Source organism: Pezoporus wallicus, unplaced genomic scaffold (genome assembly GCF_028554395.1).
Source record: "Pezoporus wallicus isolate ANWC-B61680 ecotype Strahan unplaced genomic scaffold, APGP_CSIRO_Pwel_v1 contig_2456, whole genome shotgun sequence".
NCBI lineage: Eukaryota > Metazoa > Chordata > Aves > Psittaciformes > Psittacidae > Pezoporus > Pezoporus wallicus.
The window spans coordinates 2,108,390-2,125,793 of NW_026637053.1; the positions used below are offsets into that span (position 1 = coordinate 2,108,390).

Sequence of the window (17,404 nt, forward strand, 5' to 3'; positions counted from 1 at the left end):
GCCATGTTGCTTTTGGTGAACATGAGAGAATGGAAAATGACTCTTCTCCCACATTTGCTCAAGCATTTTTAAATTAATGAACAAAATATTTTGCATCATGGTTAATTACAGATATGGTAATGTGTCTTTCATTGTCCCAGAGCAGGAACAGTGAGATAAGAAACCAGAATTACAATACAATAGAGCTAAATTCTGAACCCTGCTGTAACTATGGCAACCTTCATTCACAGTATTTAACTGGGACTACAGGAAAACAGTGCACTCAGCAAGCCTGAAAAAAACTTCCTACGTCACTGGCTTACAAATTCAAAGACTTTTACAAAAATTGGACTTGCTAAGAATTTCCTGTTTGCAGAAATCATTTGACATTGCCTCTGCATTCCCTGATCATGTCGAGTACAGGGACAAGTTTTTCCAGAGTGCTCAGGTGTTAAGGGAAATAAATACATTTCAAGATGACAGGCAAAGGAAAAAATAAGAGGTGAAATCCAAAATTAAGCTTTAACATAAATTCTAATACAGTGTCCTGTAATTGTGCAGTCACTGCTAAAAGCTGGCACTGTCAGCAAGAGTATCTTAGTTTTCCTGGATTGCACAAAATCAGAAGGTGGCACTGCCACAGATTCTTCTCTCCCTTCAATGTATGTTCTTCCCTCCCACCTTCGCTGGCGTCAGCAGCCTCAGCTGTGTTGTCACGGTCCCCCGTGCTACCCATACGTAAGCTCGAATAAGGAGTACTGTGGTATTAACAGAACACAAAACAGAAGGAATGGATCAATATAGTGACATTTCCTCTCCATACCCAGATCCTCTGATATTCTGGGCTGTCAGGGAGGCGCCTCAGTCACTGACTGCTCCCTGGCATGTGGCACAAGCCTGTCATTCCACTCTGCTTCATACAGCATTTTTGTCTATTCTTCTGGTGCTGTAGACTGTAGCTGACAAAGGATAAAGCAAAAGGAAGAGAAAAATAATTCAAGCATTAAAACCAAACCTTTCCTCTTTATATATTTGATGTAGCTGCCTGGCATGAGGCAGGTAGTAAATGAGCTTTCACTTTTTGACTATTACTGACCAAAAGAAGTAGAGTACTTCAGCTACTGTATCTACTTCAACATTCACTATACCAATGCGCTATATGGAAGCAACCACACTTGACAAGCTTTTAACCTAATCCTCAGCCACACAAGACTGGTTAGTGGCTTAAGAATGAAGGAATTTGTAGTTCACAGGGATGGGCAGACTTCTGGCAGGACTCTTACCACTGAAGCTCTAACGAGGTCAGGGACATATGGCTTCAAAACACCATACTACACCTGACAGTTTGGCCTTGCTAGTAAGGCCGAACAGGCTTGGACATGCTCACAAAACATCAGGTAGAGGTGGCTAGGTGCCTGGCAGGCATACTAAAACCCTGAAAACATGAGAGTCTGGCACTGTGAGTGCTCTAAAGATTGCCTTAAGGAATGATCCTGGAAATGGTACAGCATGGAAGAGACACCAGTCATGCTGTAGTCCCTTTTCCCTTAGTTAAATTTTCTTTGTTTCATATACACAGCCCCTGTCCACAAGAGGGATCGTTACTGGTTGCAGGCATGCAGAGAGGCATTTGAGACCCAGAAGCCTGTCTGTTCTCATAGGTCATCTGTATTTGAAACCAGCCCACTTTTTTTTTTTCTTTTGAGGAAGACCTGGCAGCAAAGCAACATTTTAAACTTTCCTTTCCTGACGCTACTCGCATGTTTGGGAGGGAGCCTTGCTGCAGTTAGCATTACAGCCTAGGCACTGTGCAGCAGGTCCCATGCCTTTGAGCACAAGCTGGGCACGGGGGGTGCACTTCTTGTGCACATGGGAGCCTTAATATATCGCAGTCTGGAAGCAGTTCAGAGTCGTCAATGATGCAGAATTGCTAATCAGAACTTCGCACAGCTGAAGGACACAACACAATGACCTTTACTACAGCTCTGGGAATTCTGTAGCAGCCTAAAATGACTTCATAGAGCTGCTCTCCCTGGTCAAGCAGGAGAAAACTCTTTGCCACCACTGGTGGTGGGGACACCATGCCTCTGAACAAAGCACCTTTTTTATACGTACTTTTCTGAGAGAGGGGAGGAATTATCTCTGATTCAACGGAGCTTTCAGATACACTTTCCAGATTACTACAATGGTTTCATTCAGTTATGCAGGCCTCAAATTAAAAGTTAATGAAAACTAACACACTTCTCATTTCTCCTGAGGCACATCTGCTCTCTCATTTGGATGTCTGAGAAAAGCAAGTCAGAAGAAAATTCCTCTTTGACAAAGGGACTCAGAGAACTGCCTGGCAGCACATTCCTGCATCACCACCATCGCTGTCATTTTGAATCAGTCCTGCTCGTTTTCCAGCTGCATGTTATAGCCACTTCCCGCATGGAAACACGTGTGCAAGTAAAGCATCATTAGCTCCAGTGGGCACCTTTTGCTTTCTCAGGAAATTATTAAATGGTGTCCCCAAAAACTTGACAACTGGAGAGTAGTAGAAATTACAGACTCATGTTTGGCACAGAGTGTAGTATTTGCAGCTGTACTGACTGCCTGCCAGGAGCCATTTGCCTACAGAACATGCTGTCTTCCAGTTGCTTGACCTGAGGTAGCTCAGGAGGATGAGAGCAGTGCTACAGAAGTGACCAGACTTTCTCCTTGCAGATTCCTCTTGCCTGGCTTTACAGCTCTCCTCTGGAGGAAAGGAGGCTTGCCAGTTTCCAGGTGATAGCAGATTCAATTGGTGGTTTCCAGATTAACCCGAGACACTGCTTTTCGACTCTGGGTAAAGCATCCTTTCATTATTAGCATGCAAGAAATACATAAACCTTTGAATCTTATATATTTTACCCACAAATGCAAAACCACAAATCTCACATCTTTAAACCCTTACAGCTTCATAGCCCCTGCTCTCTTTATTCCAGCTGTTTTTTATAGCCATTTCTTTTCGACCCTAGCAATCGCCTCAAGTTGTGATGCTGGTACTTGGTTTACTGAAGTAGATGTGAGCATTATTCTTTACACAATTCCTTTGTTTAAAAAGACATGTACAAAGTTCTTGCTTTTTCTGAACAGAGCAAAGAGCAGGCAGGCAAACAGCAAGAGCCCACCTGTACTCACATTCAAGCCTTCTCTATGAAGATCTTTGCCGCAGTGTTCTCCTTCCTTTCAGTGTCATGTCCCTGAACTCATTTTGATGTGCCCTTTTCATTTCTACGCTTCATTTTTTATGGCTTTTTTTCTTCTCTTACATGCAGTTGCGTGAATCCAAAACTTGGGGTTTAACCACTTTCTGTCTATATTATTTATTAGTACACTGTATTACCAGCCTGTATGGGACGCGCTATTACTTAATTTTGTGATTCTGGTGCAATATTCTGGGAGGTGGATTGTGCTGGTTTGGTTTTCAGTAATCAGACATTTAGTGGCTTCCTCATTCCAAACCAATTTTATGTGGTTTTTTTTTCTCATCCTGTAACTTTCTCTTACTATTTCCGACCAGAATTGATGGGATCACAGACTGATCACATTTTGCTGCATGGAAATGGGAGGGAATTACAACCACACATGCAGGATTTTGCAAATGGTGAAAATGATGATGGGATAGCTACACACGCTGACCGAAAGCACAAAAATCACTCCCAGGGTGTGGCGCTGCATTCCCTCCTGCTCCCACCAGCCCTGCTGCAGCGCCCTTCCCATCTGCCAGAGACTGCTGCTCTGGCTCTGAGTGCTGTGCGGAGCCATGCCCTCAACTAAAGGAAGGAAGACAGAAGCAAGAAAGAACTTCCTATAAATGAGGGTACAGCTGGATGGCTTAAACCATACAGGCAACAAAGTGAACAGAAACATATGGACCTGCCCTAGGGACTCCACAGTTACCTGTTCTTTTAGCTGAATGTCATTGGTATGATTGAGCCTGATTATGCAAAAGTGTAATGAGACATTACAACTGGGTTGTCCACTGGGTGGATCAAAGCACTCAAGTATGCACTTCAACCGTGAATCTAATGTTTTCCATTGGGAACAAATGGTAAGGGAGATTAATTGCTGTGAGTGCTGAAAAGGAATGAGCATGAAGATTGCGCTTGTGATGACAGTATTTGTGAAGACATTTTTTTGAGGACTGAAAGTAAATCATTCATTGTCTTGTGTGAATGTATAATTAAATCAGCATCATACACAAACGAAACAGGAATATTGTGTGCTACTGCTGTTTGCAAAGGAAACTGAAATAGTGACTTGGAAGTCAACCAGTCTTTGGTAACCAAAGCTGTAATTTAAAACATAAATGTCTTTCTGAGCTTATCTATTCTAAGCTGGATAGAGCCCAGCATGTTTCAGTTTTTAAATAACTCATTCCCATGACCTTTGCAACTCACTACCTTACACAACAGTGCAAAAAAGAGCCTCATACACATGACTCAGGCTGCCTTGGGGTTGGTGAAATTGAAGAACGAAGCCTACATAACATGATCACTAGCAAAAGGAAAATAAAAGACTGATTATATAACACCCAGCCAAATTGATCAAACCTCTGCAGTTATACAAAACTGTGGGCTGCAGAGACACATCCGAAGTTCAACAAAGTTTTAAAGAAACAGCCTGATGCGGCTGGTGTTCCGTCCCAGTGTTTAGCATTAATGATCATAGAAAAAAAATAATCCTTTCTCTCAAAATACTGCTCTAAAACACTGAGCTTGCAGTGTGGATGTAGTCCAGGATATTTGAAACACACTGAATAAAAAGATTGTGAGGAAGGCGTAAATTGCCTGGGCTGCTAAGCTGCAAACCCAAAATCATCCACAGGAAATACATGCTGTGAGCTCCTAACAACACGCAGGGAAGCAGTCTCCTTACACTTACTGAATGGCTTCCTGATGATCCCAGGTCTTTCTGGAGATTCCTCAGAGGCACAGCCCATCTGTGGAGAAACCTGGGAAATTCTACCCCCTCCCTGGCCTGTCCATCAGGATATCATTGATCTGTGCAACTGAGTATGTGTGTTATTCGGAATTGCAAGCTATATCCAGCCCTGGGATGGGATCCAGAGCCAGGGAAGGCAGCCAGGGACCAGTCCAGGGCAAAATTAGACTGGGGATCCCTAAACGACCTTTTATAAAACTCCACAGGGCAAGAAGGGCACCCTGAAAGCAGGCATGCTGGAAATGGTCATAGTCCGGCCTTCTCTTTTGATTGAAAGGAGCACATCTTTGTTCTGCTGAGACAACAGGATCTCTCAGAAGGAAGGGTCTACCTCCAGTTCTTCAATACCATAAACAAAGCTCCAGCTTCTCTTGTAAGACATAGTGTTGCTTCTTCTGCTGGTTCCTACCTTACTGTGTAATACCGTAATGGGTAAAACTTAGTCCCTGGAACTGTAATTTTCACCTTCAGCCCCCACTGTCTGTTTTTCCAGGCGAGTATGATCACTGTCCAGCTGCAGGTCATTGTCCTGGGTTTAGCAATAGCAGTCAATTTTTCTCCTTCTTGGTAGCTGGTGCAGTGCTGTGTTTTGACTTTCAGCCTGGGAACAGTGCTGATAATACCAATGTTTTCAGTTGTTGCTAAGTAATGTTTACCCTGACCAAGGACTTTGTGAGCCTCATGCTCTGCCAGGGAAGAGGGGAAGCCGGGAGGAAGCAGAGACAGGACACCTGACACAAGGTAGCCAGAGGTATTCCATACCACAGCACGTCATGCCCGGGGTGGGGGGTAACTGGGAGTTACCCAGAAGGACACAGGGTCTTCTGGGTCAGACTCGTTTCTTGGCAGGTGGTATCATATCCTCTTCCCTTGTTATTTTCTCTTATCATTGTTGTAGTTGATAGTAGTGGTGGTGATTTGTGTTGTACATTGGTTGCTGGACTGTTCTTGTCTCAACCCATGGGAGTTGCACTCTTTCAATTCTCCTCTCCATCCCTCCGGGAGTGGGGAAGGGGAGAGCCCCCGGGGGGGAGGGGGGGGGGGGGATGCGGGCCTCGATTGCTTCCAGCCCAGCACCACTCACTGGGAGTGAGTGAACAAGCTGTCTGGCTAGGTTTAAACCATGACACTCATGCAGAAATCCACTGCTCCTTCTCTTAGAGGCAGCAACTGGCACTCTGTAACCTTCTGCTCAGGGCGCCTACCTGCAAGAACAGAATCATTTAGCCCAAAGATTTCAGATCTTCTTAAGTTATTATATTAGTTACTTATTAGCTAGATGACATTCTCTCCTATTTGTCTGTGGCTAGACCCAAGCTATCTCCTTTCCAAGCCACTGAGAAAGTATTTTTCTTGTTTTGAGAGGCACACTGTCTAGGGATGGGCAGACAAACCAGAGTGAAGGTGAGAGAAAACGACAAATACATTTTTGTTTTGTTGTTTAAAAATATAAAGGTACAGTATAAAGCAAACAGTAAATATTTATGTAGGTGGGTTCACTTGGGATAATAACTCTATTTATTAACCAAGGGAAACAGTGACTTAATTCATCTGTCTTCTACAGAACAAAATAACTAATGCTTGTATTTTTTCATCAAATACAAATTTCAAACCATCGGGGTCTTACTTTCCCAGAATTTAGGCATCAGTGAACTGCAGGAAAGCAAAGAGGAGCAAGAAGGAGGTCACCTCTGGTATCTTTCTGAACTTCATTGTCATAAGGAAATGCAGCCTGATCTAACCCCTGGCCTCAAGACATCCAATTGACTGGTTCAGAGTCTGCTCTTAGTTCTAAATCTAAATTTCTGTCTTCTCTAACTACTTTCCACTCCAAAGTACACCCGCATGCTAGGAAGATAACACCAGTACTTCTACTCACTGGCACTGGCTGGTTTTCCTCACTGCTGAAGAAATCATTATTCTTTGACACTGCCATTTACCTAGCAAGATCACAGCTCACACCAGCCAGCTGTGTGTACAGACCATTCGCTGACTTCCCATCTCCTGACTGGTGACCTGAAGTAAAGACAAAAGGCTGTATCCAGTTACCAGTCTCTGAACAATCTTTTATTTTAGAAGTATCATGTATCATAAAATGAAACCAAGATACCACTGTTTCAGCAACGTTAGGTAAATAATACACTGTCTGTTGTAAGCTATTCTCTGTCTGGAAAAATACAGGCAGATTCCCCTTCCCTCCCAGCTTTAATCTCCACTAGTTCCCCTGCAGTCTCCTGAATTGTTCGTACACTGCAAATGTAGCTACTTTTTTAAATGACTGTAACAAATAAAGCTGAAAAATGCACACTATGAACTAGGGCTGGAAAAGGGATCAACCCCTTCAGAGCCAAGTTAAGTGCTGGAGCCAACCTCCTGATATCCTGAAACGGCCTCCTCATAGCACAGACACTGAAAATGGCATAAAACAGCCTTCTTGAGGCTTGCAAAAAAAAAAAAAATTTCCAGTTACATTTTCCTACAGAATTCCCATTATTTCATCAAATTGTCCGAATGCTGTATTCCTCAAACTGGGTACCAAACCCTGAAAGACTAACCCAGGTGAAGGATGCAAGCTAGTGCACTATTCTACCTGATGCAAAAAATTCAGTTAGTTCTCTGCTAATGAGATTGAGGAATATAACAGGATGGTCTTGAGGGACAAGAGGCAATAGGTAGAAGCTGAGCAAAGAAAATTCTGATTAACTACAACAAAAAAAATCTTCACAAATAAAGTGTTGAAGCACTGGAATTGAGGCCCAGGCAGGCTGGGGCACCTCAGTCCTCAGAGATGGCCAGAACAGGCTGGCCAAGTCCCTGAATAGCCTGACTTACCTTTGAAGTTGTCCCTGCTTTGGGCAGCAACTGGGGCTCTGTGACCTCCAGAGGTCCCATCCAGCCTCAAGATTCTAGGAAGCTGGATCCCAGCTGCTGGATGAAGCCAGACCCACTCACTGCTGCACTTCAGAAGGGAACTGAGAGTGATGATGCAATGGGCCTCCAGGGGGGTCAAAATAAATACAGCTATCTCTAGGTCCCACAGTGTCAGCAAAATACCCACTGAAAGCAATTGTCTCCGATTCCCGACTAGCCTCCGATTTAGAAAGGGCAGGGGAGAGCCGAGCCATGTGCCTCAGTGCTGCTGGTTTGCTCTAAGGTTGATACTCTTAAGAGATGTTTTTAAAAAATCACCTTTTACAAGGTTCATTGTAAAGCCTCAGAAACATTCACTGTGCCTGGGAACCTGGCTGTGTTAGAGGAGGCCATACACATCACTCACAGCAAACACTCCCTGAGAGGGCCACAGAATGCCTGAACATACAACCAAAACCACCCTTTGAAGCAGACCAAAGATCACAGGCCATTCCTTTTTGCACGTGCTGTCTGCTTTGAGCTCTGCTGACACATGTATTTTCACCATGTGATGTTCCTGATTTCTGCTAAATTACTGCATTTTACATTGCTGTCACTGCTCCTGTTATGCTTTTGGGAGAGGAAAGATAGCATAGTCTTGTCTTGTTCTTCCTGTTTATTCAGTACATGGCATGGTTTGCTCCCTTATTTTCCCCTTTGTTAGGCTTTTCTTTCCTCTTTCAAAACTTGTAGGACTCTTCTGTTTCTTTTCTTTCTGCTCCAGGTTAGTACAGCAGCATGCCATGTGGAAGTGATTGATCTGTGCACACAGTTCTGAGACAGGTTTTATGAGTGACTGCTCTTTTCAACAGGCACAGGAGCAAAATGGCATTTCTCAAACACTGTGTGCAAAGACACTGTAAAGAATGTTAAGGAGTCAGGGGGATACAACATAATTTGAAGTATTACCCTGTGATCCTGAACCTGCTTTCAGTAAAACTGAATCAGTAACATATTTATATCTTAGACACAAGATCTTATTTAATCTAGGAGGTTATTATGAACGATTTAAAATAAAAATGGATTTTAATGATCTGTAATGGAAATGTGTGTAGCCAGCTTCAGGGTAACTACTGCAGCACTTTGCCTGCAGTGGTAATGCACAGCTGCCTATCAATTCTGCAGTGCACAATCACCCACAGTTGGCAACAGGCACAGCAGACAAGAATTGATGTCTTTTGTTACAGTCAGATGGTAATGCTGCTGTCCAAGGAAGCGAGAGACTTCCCATTCCTTGAAGAGGTTACAAGTAATTGCTTTTCCATCAGTCCTTGATGTAAGATGTTAAATGTGGAACCTCGTGTTTTTATTCACTAGAATAATTCTTACTCTTTACAATCAGCAACACTGGACTGTTGCTCCAAGTGCACAGAAAAGTCTTGGCAGCAGCACGATGAAGAAAAGGAAAACCTAACTTTCCAGTCTGATTGCAACATCCAACTTCTGGCACACCAGCAAACTCACGCCAGCTTGAAGAGCAAAATGTCAGCCAAGTTTCAGTACTTTGTCTTGCATTTGTGGGATTTATATGTGGCTGCTGAGGCCGAATTCTCTTCTCACTCAGGCTTTTAAAATTCAAAGTCTGTCTTTTGTTCACAGAGATAGGTGGTATCAACAGGACACTGTGAGACAGGGAGCCACAGCTTCCAATACCAGCTCTGGAAGTAGCTCCTCTCCTGCCCTTAGGAAGTGAAAGCACTGAACAGAGGAAATAAACTGGGAGGTATAACAATAACTTTTCAACTTCACAGCACATTATGGGGAATTGAACTAATGGTCATAAGGCGTTTTGAAGATCAAAAGGGCTAAATGCTAATTATTTTGTAGATTTTTTTTTTCACCATAGGCAACTCTAGACAGCAACATTCTGTCTGGATAGTCAACCCTTACTTCCAATAAGACACGTGATTGGCAGTGACATCACCCCAATTCATTTCTGTGTATCTACTCATCCAACTACCACTCAAGTACACCCAGGCACAGTCTGTCTTCTCACAGACCATTACCTTCTGATGGGGTAAGAGGATGTCTTAATTGTGCCATCTTACATAGTCTTTAAAAACATTTCTAAACTTGGGTGCTTTACACTCTTGCTGCAAGTAGAAAATTATGTAAATAGTTTTTGTTACAGCACTCTCTGCCAATCTATTTCTAAGCATGTGCTACTGTTAAAAGGGAATGTAAATTATTCATCTTCAGTGCTGTTTAATGAAGTCTTTAATGTACAATGGTGTCTGTCAGATGCTTTCTTTTTCCCTTTTTTATTCTAAAATAAACCTCAAAGAGAAGATGATGGTGTACAGTTCTGGATAAACAAATAAATGTCACAAAAGTCACACAGAACACCACTAAATAATCATTTTAATACTCTGTGCTTTCAACTACTACTGTGGAAGACTTGCATATTAAAGGATGACATAGTTTTATCTTTCTAGCTGGTTTTCACAGATGGGGTCACAGGGCAGTATGTCTACTCTCTTAAGGCCAGGCTGGATGTTGTCCTGGGCAAGCTGATCTAGTTGAAGACATCCCTGCTCATTGCAGGGGGGCTGGACTAGATAAGCTTTGGAGGTCACTTCCAAAACCAAGCTAAATGATTCTATGATATCCTAAGTAGACCTCTGGAGTCTTTCGGGCACTAAGTGCAGATTCTCCTTTGTTTACAATACTGGTTTCAGTATATAGCTATAAACATCCTACCACGTGGATAAAGATGCAAGTATAGTAAAATATCTGTGATTTGTTACAGCTTCTATAGAATGCTAATTGCAACACTGCACAGGCTAGCCGAACATCTGCTGCCAACAGCACACAGCAAAATGGGCATCCCAGCCACCCTGAAAATATAAAGGCATGAGAGCACATTCATCTATAAGGAGAGAAAGAAGGAAGTCAAAACCTTGTCAAATTTATATACTGTCCATATTAAAAAAAATTACATGAAGAGTAAGGTCGAATCAAAGTATCTCAAAAGTGTATGCAAAATTGAACGTTGCCCTAGAGATGTGCAACAAGGACAGGGTTGTCTCTAACAGAAAGGAGGGAGAGGAGGCTGCTGTTCCTGCAGCACTGGCAGAACGATAGGTGCTGCTCTTCTGGGGAAGGACTGTTCCTTCTTGGTAACCACTGCCCTCAAACCATCTCTTCCTGGCAGCGGCGGCAGCAAATGCAGTTTTCTCAGCAGCACAAGATACAGAGGCCCCTGCACTCCATGCAGCCTGTTCACCTCCAGGGATCTTGGTGCAGACTAAACATCGGGGAGCAAATCTAAAACAAACCAAATGCTGCAGTACAGGCTTCAGAGCTCTCTTGCACAGTTGCAGTGCTTCGCGGCTGTTAAAGGCACTTCTGAGCATTTCAAGGGGAAAAAAACCAACACGTTTCCCATTCTTTAAAATGAATTCCAAGTCGATAATACACCCTACAGAAGTTTTTAGACACGTTCCCAGTTTTAGTCTTAGCAACAGGTACAAGTTAAATGACTCCTATTGCAGTCAGAGGAGCGGGGGGCAGGCTGCTGCCAGGTTGGCTATGCAAGCACCACGCGACGTGGTCCCCCTTCGAGCCTTCCCCACACGGGATGGGCTTTCCCTTCGGTTTTTCTGCTTGGCGCCAGCGGGACTGCGCTCCTCCGGTTTTATCTGCGAATCGCCACCTCTACCATTCGCCTAGCGCCCCGTGAGGCAGGCGGCTGCCGCAGGGCTGCCTTGCCCCGCTGCGCCTCGCCCACTCTCCCAGAGGCGGCTCCCGCACACCAGGGTAGCTTCGCTCGGCTCCCGGGGCAATGAGGCCTGAGGGGCTGCGGGCGCCCCGCTCACAGGCACCGAGTGGACCTGCGCCGCCACCACCGCGTTGGCGCCCTCCCACCCCTGCGCAATGCTCGCGCACGCCTTCCCCCACATCCCTCAACCGCCGCCGAGCCTCCGTGTCACGTGCTCTCCTTGCCCTCCCCAGCAGCCAATGGGCGGTGCCCCGCGGGCGGCAGGGCCTTTATAAGGCTCCGCGCAGGGCGGCAGCCGCGGGTGAGAGGTGGTTGTGGCGGTAGTTGAGGGGAAGGCGGATGTGTGAGGGAGTCTAGAGGCTGCTCGGTAACTCGAGAGACTTCCCTGTTCCGCCCGGGCCCCGGGGCCAAGCCGTCCGGGAAGGGGCCAGGTCTGTGCCCGCGCGGCCTGGGGCGGAGAAAGGGAGGAGGGGGTCGTGCCGGAGGCGGGCAGGCGGTTGGGAAGGGGAGGCCATGTCGGGGACGCGCGACGCCTGAGGGGGTAGCAGTCCCCATCGCGGCGACTCCGGGCACCGGCGGCGGGAGCGGCCCTTCGCTCCTGCCGGAAGGGCTGGGGGCTTGGCGCTCCGCGGAGCCGCGGGAGCGGGCGCTGGCTGCGGGGCTCTGCGTGGGCTGCTCCGGGCTTGCCGCTGGGAAGCTGGGTCGCTCCCGTCGGGCAGCGGCAGCTCCGGTCGCCTTCAGAATCGCGGCTTGCGTTGTGTGCGTGTCTCCTCTCTTGTCGTTCCCCCTCCGTGTCGGAGCTCTTCGTCTCCTCTAACAAACTCTGTCTTGCTTCTTCCCCGCCCCCCACCCCGGGCTTCTGCTTTGTGGATGTTGGCGGCTTCTTGTTGTGACAGGAGAATGTGTGTGTGTCCTGGGCCCAGGCGGATCGGTATGTATCTCCACCGGTACTCGCAGGAGCGCTGGGGTCGGATGGGACCTGGGGAAGGGACTACCGGACCAGGCTGTGTCCTAGGGCTCAGAGCTGGCTGGAGGGAAGATTTAACGGTTCTGCTTGTGTTGAATGTTTCTTGCTCCTCCTCCCCCACACGTTAGTTGATTCAGGTCTGTCAAGTGTGTGAAAGGCACCCGGGATAAGCGTTTTGACCTGGAGCCATGGGTGTCTTCTGGCACAGTTAGGCAGGTGTTTGGGAATACCTTTTAGCGCAGCATTGGTTGGCCTTAATAGTACAGCTAAAACAAGCCTTTATTAGAAAAAAGGGTAATAAATTCTGCAAACCCCATAAATTGACCATTGACTCAGTATTGTCCATATTAAATTTGTAGCCTGAAAAGTAGCATTTGTACCCTGTCCTGGGCTTGGAGAGGTATTTTAACACTGTCTTGGTTCTAATTTCTTTAAATTGTGGTTTGATTGTAAAATTTTCTGCTCAATCTCTTTTTGTAAGAAATAAGAGATATTAAAGTAATAATTTAAGAACCATCTGGAGTGTCTTAGTTATATTTGAGGTATCTATGTTGTGGATGTAAGTGGGAGAGATTTCAATAATTTCAGGCTGCAGAGCTTTGAACTTCTCAATCAACTAGGATTTATTAAATCTGATACATGAGACAGGCTGATACCTTAAGACGACATGGATCTACCGTAAATGATACTGGCTGTGGAAAATTTGAAGCCAACTTCTTACTACTTGTTCGATTTCATGTAATTGATAAACTAATGGTTAAAAATCAGCAAAACATCCTCAGGTAGCACTGCAGAGCCACTTTCAGAGCAGTGCATTTGTATTTTTGCTTCATCATGGATCAATAACATAACTGTCAGAACAGTTGTCGTGGCACCATGTGTCCATTCAGTTGGAGACTTATGGGAGACTAGTGCTGAATCTGAAGTGTGGGCACATCCATAGAACTTTGAGGTTCCGTAAGCAAAACTGCTGCTTTTAGAAGTCCTGTGAAGACATACACAGAACACCTACCAAAATAGCTCCCTTTGTAACTGAAAAGCAATGGGGTAGATTAAAAAAAAATCTGTATTTGGAGTTGCAGGTTTTTTGCTGTCATGCAGTATGTGTGTGAAGCCTAGGCTGGAGAAACAGACTTTCTGGGAAGCAGATGGCTTACAAATTCAGTATGCATCTGGAAGTTCAAGCCAATACACTGCTGCAGTTTCTGGGCATCGGCTGTGGTCCACAGGACTACAGCTAGAGCTCTTCCTGGTACTTGAACAGCAGAAAACTGGTTAGTTCATTCTTCATAGCTGTCAGTACAAGGCCTGGGAGAGGTCAATGCATAAGAATTTAAATGCTAAGTAAAGACAGGCTGTTTTTAATACTAGGGTATGTGTACACCATGGTGCCACACAAACTGGAAGTTTTACATGTGGAAGGGGGAAAAAAGAAACAAAACCTGCTACGGACTTGTGATTGCCTAAAGAATATCTGCTGTCTGTCACCCTACTGCTTGCTTTTTGTGGTCTAAGCAGTTGTATGTCATCTCAAATTTCTTTCTTGAATCATGCTGTTAGATACTTTATCTCTTCAACCTTATAGAGTTTTCCTCCCTGTGTGCCAGCTTTGTCAGCTGGGAAATCACCAGAAAACAAATCTCCATAAAATTCTTGTAAAAGGTGGCAAAACCATAGAGTGTTCCATGCTAAGTGTTGTCTTAAGTTCTATTTGAAGCTGCTTTCTCTGGATGATGTTTTCACTTCCTGCCAGCTGAGTGGGTATAATCATTAAAGTATGTATGCTGAACTGAAGTATGGTATAGTGTTTTGTTACAGCCCAATGCAGTATCTATAAAAAAGCACCTCTTAATACCTTCTCATTCTCAAGACCCATGAAACTGAACTCTATATAGTAAGCAACTTTGTTAGAGACTGTAAATGTCTTAATACAGGGCTCTGGGGAAAAAATTGTTAGCTGTCCCCCTAAGCATAGTTGTTCTCTTGTCTTTCAGCAATTCCAGTCCGAAGCTCCAGGCTGCCATTGTTGTCTGATGCCATGCCAGCACCAGCTCATCTGTTTCCATTGATCCGTAACTGTGAGATGAGCAGAATAGGCAGTACTGTGTGTTACTGCCACCATAAACATCTGTGTTGTTTATCATCTCATTTTGCTCACAGTCACTTCAGATATGCACCTCAGAAGAAATTTGCAGCACTTTATAGGCCAAAGGAGAACTTTAATCACTTTATTCATGCAAAGGATTATGCTTCCACACCACAGAGATTTTACCTCACTCCTCCACAGGTCAACAGCATTCTGAAGGCAAATGAGTACAGTTTCAAAGTCCCAGAATTTGATGGTAAAAATGTAAGTTCTGTTCTTGGTTTTGATAGCAACCAGTTGCCTGCTAATGCTCCAATAGAAGACAGGAGGAGTGCTGCCACTTGTTTACAAACAAGAGGGATGCTTCTGGGCGTATTTGATGGCCATGCAGGGTGTGCCTGTGCTCAAGCTGTCAGTGAAAGACTGTTTTATTACATTGCTGTCTCTTTGTTACCTCATGAGACTTTACTTGAAATAGAAGATGCTGTGGAAAGTGGCAGAGCTCTGTTGCCCATTTTACAGTGGCACAAGCATCCCAATGATTACTTTAGCAAAGAAGCTTCCAAGCTTTACTTCAATAGTCTAAGAACTTACTGGCAGGAGCTGATTGATCTCAACAGTGGAGAGACTACTGATGTGAAAGAAGCTTTAATTAATGCTTTTAAGAGGCTTGATAATGATATTTCTTTGGAAGCTCAAGTAGGAGATTCAAATTCTTTTCTCAACTACCTAGTACTGCGAGTAGCATTTTCTGGTGCAACTGCCTGCGTGGCCCATGTGGATGGTGTTGACTTGCATATTGCAAACACAGGTGACAGTAGGGCAATGCTTGGGGTTCAGGAAGAAGATGGATCTTGGTCTGCAGTTAATTTGTCCTATGACCACAATGCACAAAACAAAAATGAAGTAGAGCGTGTGAAAATGGAACATCCAAAGTCTGAAGAGAAAAATCTTGTGAAACAGGATCGTCTCTTAGGTCTCCTGATGCCTTTCAGAGCTTTTGGTGATGTGAAGTTTAAATGGAGCATTGAACTACAGAAGAGAGTAATAGAATCAGGCCCAGATCAGCTGAATGAAAATGAATATACGAAATTTATTCCTCCAAACTTTCACACTCCTCCATACCTTACAGCTGAGCCAGAAGTCATATATCACAGATTACGGCCACAGGATAAGTTTCTGGTTTTGGCCACAGATGGGCTGTGGGAGACTATGCACAGGCAAGATGTGGCTAGAATTGTTGGGGAGTACCTCACTGGTGTTCACCATCAACAGCCAATAGCTGTTGGTGGCTATAAGGTAACTCTGGGACAAATGCATGGTCTCTTAACAGAAAGGAGAGCGAGAATCTCTTCAGAGTTTGAAGATCAGAATGCAGCGACTCACCTGATACGTCATGCAGTGGGTCACAATGAGTTTGGCACTGTGGATCATGAGCGACTGTCCAAGATGCTGAGTCTGCCAGAAGAGCTGGCTCGAATGTATAGAGATGACATTACAATTATTGTGGTGCAGTTCAACTCGCATGTTACAGGTGCATGTCAAGATGAGGAACTGCGAGTTTAAGCTAGGAACTAGTTACCAAAGTTGTAACAATGGCCAGTATGACCAGCTAATAAAAAACAACCACCCAACAAAAAAACCTCCCAAAACCCTCAGCAAACAAGTTTGTTGCTTGTTAAATTCAGCAAATCTATTGTTTCTGCCTTCCCCTAGAGCTCTAAATACTTGGGAAATGCTATTGACCCAATAAAAACTTGAAGATGATGTCACAGCTTGTAAAAAAGTTTTTGTAATAACTTTGCACTATTGATTTCATGAATGCTGCTAGAATAATGTCTTGAATTTGCTAGGCTTGGATGAGGGATGAAAGGAGGATAAAGAATTAACTATCAAAGATCTGGCTGTTCAAGAAAGAAAAGCCTGGTTATACGTATCTGCAAGTATCTACACATAATCTTAAAGAAAAGATGAGTGTTCTTTTTTAAAAAAAGTTATTCTTACAGGGCTAATTCTTGCAAAGTAGATATGGTTATTTGTGAATATGCTGTCTGCTGTTTCTTCTAAGCAAAAGATTACTTTAACCAAGTAGGTCTTCAGTGTAACAAAGTTGTCTCGCAATGTCTTTCACTTAAGGATAATTGTGTAGTGTTGACTTTCAGGTTTAAGCCATAATCAATACCTGAGATTCTGTTAGAGCTTAATTGTATCTTATGCATGGTAGCTTCTAAACTTGTGCAATAATAGTTAGCTGGCTGTCGGCTTCTGCACAAGTTGTAGGGCAATAATACATTACAACATGCAGTAAGATAACAGATAATTCTGTGGAAGTCTCAGCTTGCAATATGAAGGGATTTTCAGGCTTCTCAGAAAGTCAGTGTTGTTGGTCAAGACTGTTGGCTTCCCTACAGTTCATGGCCTTCATGGACTCTGCACTGTCTGGTGTAACTTACCTAGTAATTGAATTTTCATCTGAAAAGATCAGGAAGTCATTGCTAACCTCTGTGGCTTTGTAGTTTGCACTCATTTCCCCTTTGGCTATTTCAAATGCTCAGATTTAATGTCTTGCACTTGAACTAATATTTGTAAGTCAGGTTAAAAAAATGTGTGCATGTTTAGTGGCTTTTGCTAGCAGCTTCTTTATTAGCAGCTCTGTATTTCTGGGCAGCTGGTGTATGCATGTTCTTAAGTCTAGAATGCTATCACAAGAGCAGTTTCTGAAATGGGTCTCCCTAGCTTGTAATGGTTAAATTTGAACTTAAAAGACTGGCTA

At 44.2% G+C, this 17,404-nt stretch overlaps 1 protein-coding gene and 1 long non-coding RNA gene across 4 annotated transcripts; one reads left to right on the forward strand and one right to left on the reverse strand.

The window, feature by feature from the left end:
• Positions 1–507: 507 nt before the first annotated feature.
• On the reverse strand, positions 508–5,216 carry LOC130595912 (uncharacterized). Its single transcript, XR_008971431.1, has 2 exons — positions 4,888–5,216; positions 508–938 (listed from the first exon to the last, which is right to left on the reverse strand). It is a non-coding gene; the product is annotated as an uncharacterized LOC130595912 (long non-coding RNA).
• Positions 5,217–11,946: 6,730 nt separating this feature from the next.
• Positions 11,947–16,544, forward strand: PDP1 (pyruvate dehydrogenase phosphatase catalytic subunit 1). 3 transcript variants are annotated; one of them, XM_057403021.1, is made up of 3 exons: positions 11,947–12,009; positions 12,475–12,509; positions 14,540–16,544. In XM_057403021.1, the coding sequence occupies exons 2-3, from the start codon at positions 12,479–12,481 to the stop codon at positions 16,195–16,197; spliced, it is 1,689 nt and encodes a 562-aa protein (XP_057259004.1). In that variant the 5' UTR covers positions 11,947–12,009; positions 12,475–12,478; the 3' UTR covers positions 16,198–16,544. The 3 variants fall into 3 exon arrangements, with proteins under 3 accessions (XP_057259004.1, XP_057259005.1, XP_057259003.1); XM_057403022.1 differs by lacking the exon at positions 12,475–12,509 and having other exon boundaries at positions 11,956–12,009; XM_057403020.1 differs by lacking the exon at positions 11,947–12,009 and having other exon boundaries at positions 12,336–12,509.
• Positions 16,545–17,404: the final 860 nt, after the last annotated feature.

Bases quoted from the DNA above. Each gene is read 5' to 3' on its own strand.
- PDP1 (XM_057403020.1), top strand. From the start codon at position 12,449: ATGTTGGCGGCTTCTTGTTGTGACAGGAGAATGTGTGTGTGTCCTGGG. The intron at 12,510-14,539 runs GTATGTATCTCC...CTTGTCTTTCAG, and splicing joins TCCTGGGCCCAGGCGGATCG to CAATTCCAGTCCGAAGCTCC.